Source organism: Trypanosoma theileri (assembly GCF_002087225.1).
Source record: "Trypanosoma theileri isolate Edinburgh chromosome Unknown TM35_Tth_26_V1, whole genome shotgun sequence".
Taxonomy (NCBI): domain Eukaryota; phylum Euglenozoa; class Kinetoplastea; order Trypanosomatida; family Trypanosomatidae; genus Trypanosoma; species Trypanosoma theileri.
This window is the reverse complement of record NW_021639868.1, coordinates 135235-144479: the sequence shown is the minus strand read 5'-3', so window position 1 is coordinate 144479 and position 9245 is coordinate 135235. Positions and strand designations below refer to the sequence as shown.

General features: G+C 40.8%; 2 protein-coding genes across 2 annotated transcripts; both read left to right on the top strand.

Annotated features, from left to right (window-relative positions):
* Position 1: 1 nt before the first annotated feature.
* TM35_000261450 (uncharacterized protein) lies at positions 2–2338 on the top strand (the record flags this gene model as incomplete). The annotated part of the gene is made up of 1 exon (XM_029027882.1): positions 2–2338. A coding segment is annotated over one exon (2337 nt), but the record flags the coding sequence as incomplete, so codon positions are not given.
* Positions 2339–3793: 1455 nt separating this feature from the next.
* Positions 3794–9016, top strand: TM35_000261440 (multidrug resistance protein E; the record flags this gene model as incomplete). Its single annotated transcript, XM_029027881.1, has 1 exon — positions 3794–9016. One exon carries the CDS (start codon positions 3794–3796, stop codon positions 9014–9016), a length of 5223 nt encoding a protein of 1740 aa, XP_028880758.1.
* Positions 9017–9245: the final 229 nt, after the last annotated feature.

The window sequence follows — 9245 nt, the reverse complement described above, 5'->3', positions numbered from 1 at the left end:
TAGTAATAGTAATAGTAATAGTAGTAGACTAAACAATATACATAATGTCCATAAAGAAGATAATAAGAATACTACTACTACTAATACTACTCACATTTCTCTTCCACAACGGGGAACATTGGGATGGCGTAAGTTGCAGGCATTACAGCAGCAGTGTAGTATACAAGAAGAACGTCAACGCTTTGATATCACATGTGAAGAAGAACGTAAAATGCATCTCATCATTGAAGAGGAATTTCAAGACCGACTCTTGTTAATGACTATTAACACTACTAATATTAATAATAATAATAATAATATCCAAACCCCACAAAAACAACAACAACAATCTCAACAACAATCTCAATCTCAACAATTTGTATGGCCTTCACAAACAGAGAGTTCCCCCTACAGTACGGCGGGGAACAGTATCACTCCCCCGCAGACCACACCTATTGCCAAAGCCGACAACAGTCATCCCAACAACAACAACAACAACAGCCGCAGCAGCAGAAGTCCCAGTTATTATATCCCACACACCCCTCCAATGGAAATAAAGGAAGAAACCAGCAGTGAACAGGAATACACCGCCCTCTACACATCTGCACAACAACAAGCTCGGGAATATGAGGCGAAATCGGCACAACTGATGGCATACATCCGTCAACTCTCAGAGGAATTATTGTCTAGTGTACCCACACCAACGACTCTCGGCTCAGATGATATCTCTACATACTCCACAGGCTCACAGAGTACAGAGGCACGACAGCAACGATGGAGAGAGAAGAAAGAACAGAGACATCATCAACAGTTCTGGTGGATGACTATGCGGAGATTACATGATGTACAGGCGAATCGAGCACAACTGGATCGTGAGTATATGGAACTCAGCAAACATATTCGTCATTTACATACAAAGATGCAGGGATTATCATACAATGGAAAATCACAGAGTACACTACATTTCCCGTCATTTATTCTAAATCCTGATGGAAGGAGTGTATCGCAGGAAATGATGCGAGAACAACAACATCAATATCATCATCAACAAACACAGTATACTCTTAAGGCTCTTATGGCTATGATGTCTTCACTTTATAAAAAGTTAAAAAACACTTCCATCAATGTATTAACCATGCCTTTATTTTCTAAAGGAGAATTCATAAACTTTATGCATACACTGCACCACCAGCCCCAGCAGGCTTTAAAAGGACTACAATTAACACTATGGTTCATGATAGGAAGTGTAAAGATTATATTGGATGACTGTACAAAGATAATGATGAAAATACAGCGGTCTGTTCCTATTACACATATGACACCATCTAACAGTTTATACTTCCTTCTGGGTACAATCCTGCGATGCTGCGACACTGCCTTCACCAACACAGTTTCTTTGTTTTATATGAGTATTGGTACCTCCTGCCTTCTCTATTCTCTGGGAACATCCGCTATTGGGAATGCTTTTCATGCTGGATATGATTTTACTGCTGAGGCCACTACGACTGCCCTCAATACCTTTTTGATGTTTCCATTTGGTTGTTTATTGGAACTATCAAATGTTACTTCAGCGGCTACTCATCGTATTTTGACAGGATCCCGCCAAACAGCGGCCTACACTTTCTATTTCACTACTGGTGCTGGTGCCGCTGCTGCTGGGAATATGAAAAGGACTATAATTACATCGGCTTCTCTTGGGAAGCGAGTGACATCAGCAGCTGTTCAGAAGACTATGAGAATATCTCACCAACTAACCGTCTATCCTTTCTATTTTACTGTTGGTGTTGGGGCAGCTGCTACTGGTAATGTAAAACGAGTTATTCTTATTGCTATTAAAGATGTGGATCGAGTTGCAACTGCGCTTGGTCTTGGATGTATGAAACGAGTTCTTATTATTGCTGTTAAAGATGTGGAGCAAATTACATCTACTGCTCTTAACCATATGAAAGAGAGTATTAATACTGCTATTTGTAAAGCAAAGCAAATAACACCAGAAGCTGTTCAACACATGATGAGAGTATCTCACCAACTAACCGTCTATCCTTTCTATTTCACTATTGGTATTGGGGTTATTGCTGCTGGCGATGTGAAAAAGGCTGTTAATGGAATTGTTTCAGATGTGAAGAGTGTTACTTCAGCTGCTGCTCATGGCACTATGGCAGTATCCCGTCAAATAGCGGCCCATCCTCTCTATTTCACTGTTGGTGTTGGGATTGTGGCTGCTGGGAATGTGAAAAGGGCTGTTAATACAGCTGTTTCTGATGTGAAGGGAGTTTCTGTTGTTTCTTCAGTGCGGAGGAGTGCAGATAAGGTGAGTGTGTGGTGTCGTGTGCCGTGGAGGGAAATACATTCACTGTGAGGATGGTCTCCCTACTTAAGTGGATACGGCGTAAAGTGGTTAATGTTTATTAAGAAAATATATAAAGTGATAGTTTCTCCTGTATGTATGTGCTTTCATTTGTTTTTTTGTTTATCTTTTCTTCTAGCGTTTACTTTTTCTCGTACTTGCTGTTAAAATGCGAAAAGAAGAACAAGGGCAATTTTTTTTTTTTTTTTTAATGTTTCGTCAACCCTTTCCCACTTTTCTTGTATTTTTTTTTTTTTTTTTTTGTTTTCTACGTTCTTTTATTGATTTGTGTAAATGTTGTGCTTTTTATTATTGGTATTAGTAGTATTGTTTTTTTTTTCTTTTTGATTTCTCAGCAGGAGTGCTGATGTTTAGTGTTTTTTTCGGGATCCCTTTCTTCTTCATTGTCTGTTCCTCTGCAGTAACAGGAGTTGCAGGAGGTATTCCAATCAACTACACTGAACGGGAGACAGTTCATAGTTAGGTATTTGACAGTAAATAATATATTTATCCCATTTTTATTGATTTAATGTGTGTATGTGTTTATATATATATGTATTTGAGTGTATTCAGTGAGAGGATGAGGTTTGATTTTTATTTCTTCTTCATTTGTCTTCTTGTGGGAAGTACATTCTTTTATTACTGATTGATCTAAAAAAAAAACAAAAAAAACAAAAAAGAACAAAAAATGTTATTTATTTTATATATTGACTGTCGACCATGTCTCCACTAAGCGATTCTGGGCTGTTTGATCTTCCTTTTTTTTATTTACTAAAGTAAAAAGAGGGGTTGTGTGTATATACACTATTTTTCTACTCTTGGTGTTCTTATTTTCTGCTGTTTTTGTTGTTGTTATCGGTTCTACGAGTATACACAGCTGACTTTTTACTCCTTTTCTCTTGTTTGGATTATAATGAATGATTAAAGGTGAATTATAAAGAGTGAAAAGTCAACAAGAGCAACATAGTACTGTGATAATAATAATAATAATATCCAAACCCCACAAAAACAACAACAACAATCTCAAAAACAATCTCAATCTCAACAATTTGTATGGCCTTCACAAACAGAGAGTTCCCCCTACAGTACGGCGGGGAACAGTATCACTCCCCCGCAGACCACANTTTTTTTTTTTTTTATATATATATTTCTCTACTGCCTGAGAAGGCCAAAAGGGGGAAAATAATATACCTGGGGAAGCACAAAGGACAGCAGCAACCACAACAGTGGCTGAGGTTACTATAAAAAAAAACAGTAAGTAAGCCTCTTTGTTTTTCCAAAAAAAAAAAAAACACAGAGATAGAAGCAGGGAATCAGAGAGACATCTCTGTATTTCTTTGTTTATATAGATCTATCTATCTATCTATATCTCTTTTTTTTGTTTTTGTTTTCGTACCATATACGTACTCCAACACATTCATCCACAATAACCACAGTCTTATACATACATACCCACCAAAACACGTAATGCCGCCGGAAAGAGATGAGGATACTCAAGTCTCTCTCCTCACACCGAATTCTGAACCCAACAACAACCACAACAACCAACAACAAGAACAAGAAAAAGAAGCCCTTGCGGATCTTCTCAAGCGTGAGTCCCGTTTATATACATGGCGCCATGCATGGCAGTTGAGACTCTGGCGTGTGTGGGGTCCAGAGCCGCCGTACGCCCTGCAGTCGGAGGACACCGCCGGCGGCGGGATTGCGGGTGGATTGTATTACACTTGGCTGGCCGACCTCATGGGGCGGGCGGCGCGGGCCGATCGTGTTGGATTGCACCACGAGGAGGATCTCACGGCGGAGGATATGCCGCGGCCCACACGTGATTCCCGTGCGTACAACGCTGGTGTTCTTCTCAGTGCAGCCCTGCAGCGGCAGCGTTGGCGGCGGTATGGGTGGAGTGTTTATATTGGCGTGGAGGTGCGGCATCGACGGGATCCATCAAGTGCGGGGGAACTGCGATGGATAGGAAATGCCCAGCAGCGGCGCACACCGCGGGAGTTGTATGCGGGAGTGGAGTGGCGTGTACCTCCAGCACATCGTGTAAAAGAGGCATCAAGAAATGCAGAATGTAATCCATTTATGAATGGGATATATGATGGGGAACATCTCTTTCAAACATCTACAGTAGCATTAGGAGGAGAAGGAGAGGCAACGGCCACATTGGAGCGTGTGAAGAATATTGAAATTATTTCTCCACTATCAAGGAAGCATGTACATGGTGTGGGGATGCCAGAAACATCACAGCAATTACCAAAGTCTATGTCTGTAGCCAGAGCACTTTTTAGTGTATTTGGAAATAAAGTATATATACTTATCATTGTACGATTACTACGGGATGCTTGTCAGCTTGGTGTACCTGTGGTACTTCAGAGTTATATTGAATTTCTTCAATCCAAGGATCCACAATGGCGTGATGGACTCTTACTGGTGTTAGCCTTCGCTATACTCTCACTTGTACAGAGTGCGGCTGCTAATAAAGTAACACAATTGGGATGGCGTGCGGGCCACACCTTTCAAAATGCCTTACAGGCGGTTTTATTTGAAAAATGTGCCACCGTCTCTCGTAAGTCTCTCATGCATCCAGAGATGAATATAGGACGTATAGTAAATATGATGAGTAGTGATGTCAGTAGTTCCTCATCACTACCACAGATGGTTCCTATTGCAGTTGGGGCACCTATACAATTATTGGTGGCGTTATTTTTATTGTATAGACTTGTGGGTTGGTGCGCCTTTACTGGTTTTGGTGTACTGGTGGCATTTATGCCTGTTCAGGGTTTCATCATGCGGCGATACTTCACAGCGTATGGGGCACTTTCACAAGCAACAGATGCGAGATTAAAAGCCACAAATGAATTTTTCACAGGTGTGCGAGTAGCGAAGTTTATGTCTTGGGAACCATCATTTATTCGAAATATTGAAGAACTGAGAAGACGTGAAGTGGCTGCTTTGCGAACAACACAACTTCTTTACATTGCAAGTGCCTTTCTCACTAATGCGATCCCAGCAGTGGTGATTGCCGTTGTTTTTCTACTCTACAGTACTTCTGGGCATGAGTTAACCCCAGCTGTGGTCTTTCCTACACTCACATTACTGGATATTATGCAAATGCCTTTTATTATGATTCCTATTTCCATCTCTAGTGTGATGCGATTTGTGGTGTCTATGCGGCGAATTACAAAGTTTCTGGAATGCGAGGATGCTAATGATGGAATGCGGGAACTCCTACAAGATGATGAAAGGGAAACATCTCAACAATATCATCATCCCAACGGTCTTCATATGTATGGAAAACCCACCATGATAACAACATCCGCAATGGCATCGGCAACTACAAGAAAAGAAGCATCCGCTGCTGCAGCGGAGTTTATGCATGCTACTATCTCAACATATACACCACAGAAACTTCCACCATGTGCGAAGGAACGAAAGGCGGCTGAACGGAATAGAAATAATAATAATAATAATAATAATAATAAAGAGAAAAAAGACTCCACGGAGTACTATGAATTACAACGAAAAGAATTACTTCGTGATATTACACTTCGTATTCCTAAAGGTAAACTCACCTGTGTGATTGGGGAAACTGGAAGTGGAAAATCTACACTACTGGAATCTCTATTAGGAGAAATTGAGGTAACCTCTGGTGTATTACACACCACACCTGCCATTGCCTACGTTCCACAACAACCATGGATTATGAATGCCACACTTAAAGATAATATTTTATTCTTTAGTGATATGAATGATGATCGTTTTCACCGTGCTTTACGTTGTACACAATTAGAGTCTGATTTACTTTTACTTGCTAATGGTGTGGAAACCGAAATAGGTGAAAGAGGTATTAATTTAAGTGGAGGACAAAAAGCCCGTGTGGGTCTTGCCCGTGCTGTCTACGCCTCTGATCGTGATATGTATTTACTGGATGATCCACTCTCTGCATTAGATGCCCATGTGGGAGAACGGGTATTGCATGAATGTATACTTGGAGAACTGCGAGATACCACGCGGGTGTTAGCCACGCATCAATTACATGTCTTACGCTATGCAGATTACATTGTCGTCCTTCAGGAAGGTGGCACCATTGCCTTTGAGGGAGACTATGATGGATATAAGAAGTATTTGGCCAATAGAGTGGAGGCTGTAAAGAAAGAAGAAGAAGAAGATGATGATAATGATGATGATAAGAAGAAGAAGTTGGAAATAACAGACGATAATGCAGAGAAGAAGAAAAGTCAGACAAGTGATGAACAGAGAGATACCACGACAGAACAGAAGGAAAGTGTTGATAATAATAATAACACAATGAACAGTGAAGACGTTAATATGGAAAAGGATACCAATAACAATATGGATGATACAATTGATGAAAGCGACGAGAATGATAAGAACAATAATAACAACAATAAGAATAACAACGACAACGATATTGGTAAATTAATGACAGAAGAAGAAAAAGCAACAGGTGCAGTTTCCATGGAAACATATAAACAGTATTTCAAGGCATGTGGTGGTCTCACTTTATGTCTTTTTGTACTGTTATTATTTATTATCACAGAATGTCTTGTTGTGGCCCCTTCACTCTGGCTTTCCTTCTGGTCTGTGCGGCGTTTTGCTCTCTCTTCACGTACGTATCTTCTCATCTATACTTTATTAGTGGCTGGAGAGTCATTAAGTTCTCCATTACGTAATGGGACTGGATACGCCATTCAACGGTGTGCCTCTCTGAACTTACATGCGCAATTACTACGATCCCTCGCTGTAGCTCCAATGGCATTCTTTGATACTACTCCACTTGGTCGAGTATTAAATCGTTTTTCAAAAGATTTTAGTAGTATTGATGGAGACTTACCGGGAAGTATTATCTTCTTTGTACAGTGTGTGTTATCTGTGATATCTTCTGTGATAGTGATGGCCATATCACAGTATTTTATCTTGATAGTATTAATACCATGTGCATTATTTTACTATAAACTCATGTTATTTTATAATAGTGCGAATAGAGAGATTCGCCGTATTGCGAATCGAGCCAACTCTCCTGTTTTCTCCGTTTTAGGAGAAATGCTTGCAGGTCGATCTTGTATTGCCGCATATGGTAAAACCACAGACTTTTTACAAAAGGCTATGCATCGTATTGATATGGTGTATGCATGTTCATATATTCAAAAGGTTTGTAATTGTTGGCTTGCGGTGCGTATTGAGTTACTCAGTAATGCTGTATTAACATCTGTGGCTTTTCTTGGTGTTATACTTGTTATTTTACGTTTTAGTAACACAGATGTGGGACTTCTTTCATTAAGTCTCACTATGGCTATGAATATGAATTCACTTCTTAAATTTGTAGTGAATCAGTCTGCAGAGGTTGAAGCTAATATGAATTCGGTTGAACGGGTATTATATTACACGTTTAATGTGGAACATGAGGATTTACTGGATGATATTAATAATGCTATTAAGGAACAGGAAGAACGGGAAAAACAGAAAATGGTAAAAGAAAAGAAAAAGACTCAACACAACAACAACAACAACATCTTCAATGATGAGGGTTATACAAGAATAACGAGTGTTCGTGTGATGTCAGAAACCGATGACGAAGATAATCTAAATAACAACAACAACAACAACAACAACAACAACAACAACAACAACAACACTAACACCAACACCAACACCAACAACAAGAATAATAATAATAATAACTATAAGCTCAATATCCATGATGATAATAGTAGTAGTAGTATTGACCGAGAATACTCTTTGGCAGACGAAGAAGAAGAAGAAGGATCGAAAAATGTCGCGGGAACAGTATCTGCCAAATCTGGTTCTATTATATTCCATAATGTTACTATGCGATACCGTGCGGGTTTGCCGCTTGTTCTCCGTGGTGTAAACTTCAAAATAGAGCCTGGTCAGAAGGTTGGCATTATTGGCCGCACGGGCAGTGGCAAATCTTCACTCCTCCTAACCTTTCTCCGCATGGTGGAGATCACAGAGGGAGATATTTACATTAACCATCGTCCCATTCGCTCCTACCCCTTACGATCCCTTCGCCAACTCTTTGCGATGATCCCGCAGGACCCACTTCTCTTCAATGGCACTATTCGCAGTAATGTGGATCGCTTTCACAACTGCAGTGATGCGGCGGTCTGGCGGGCCCTGCGGCTTGTCGGCCTTCACGATCGACTGCGTGGGGAGGCGGAGGGCCTGCAGAGCCGCGTGGAGGAGGGCGGGGCGAACTTCAGCGTCGGCCAGCGGCAACTCCTCTGCATGGCCCGCGCCCTCCTCCAACAACAACAACAACAAGAAGAAGAAGGAAAAGGAAAAGAAGAAGAAGAAGAAGAATCTCATTCTCATAATAATAATAATAGTAATAATAATGCTAATGGTAATGGTGTGATTCTGCTGATGGATGAGGCGACGGCGAATGTGGATCCGCAGTTGGATCGGCAAATCCAACACGCCATCACACACACCTTCGCGGCACACACGGTGGTGACGATTGCCCACCGCCTGCACACCGTCGCCGCGTACGATCGGCTGCTGCTGATGGAGGAGGGGCGGGTGGTGGAGGCGGGACCCCCGCGGGAACTCGCCCAGCGCAGGGACTCCAGACTGGCACAGATGCTCTTGGCAAGAGGAGAGGCGGCACTGCAGGAGTTTATGGAGGCAGCTGCACGGAGAGAATAGTTTTTGGTTTTTTCTTTCTTTTTTAAAAGAGATAATAAAAAGAAAAAAGAAAAAAGAAAAAGAAGGTGAATTGGGAGGAAAAATTTCAGAAGGAAAGCAGAAGGAAAAAAAGAAAAAAAAAATAATAACAATTTTTTGGGGTTTTTAATACAAGCATACGTATATATGCCTATAATTTCAGGAGAAATTGAAAATAAAAAAAAAAAGAAGGGAGGCAAAGAGAAAAAAA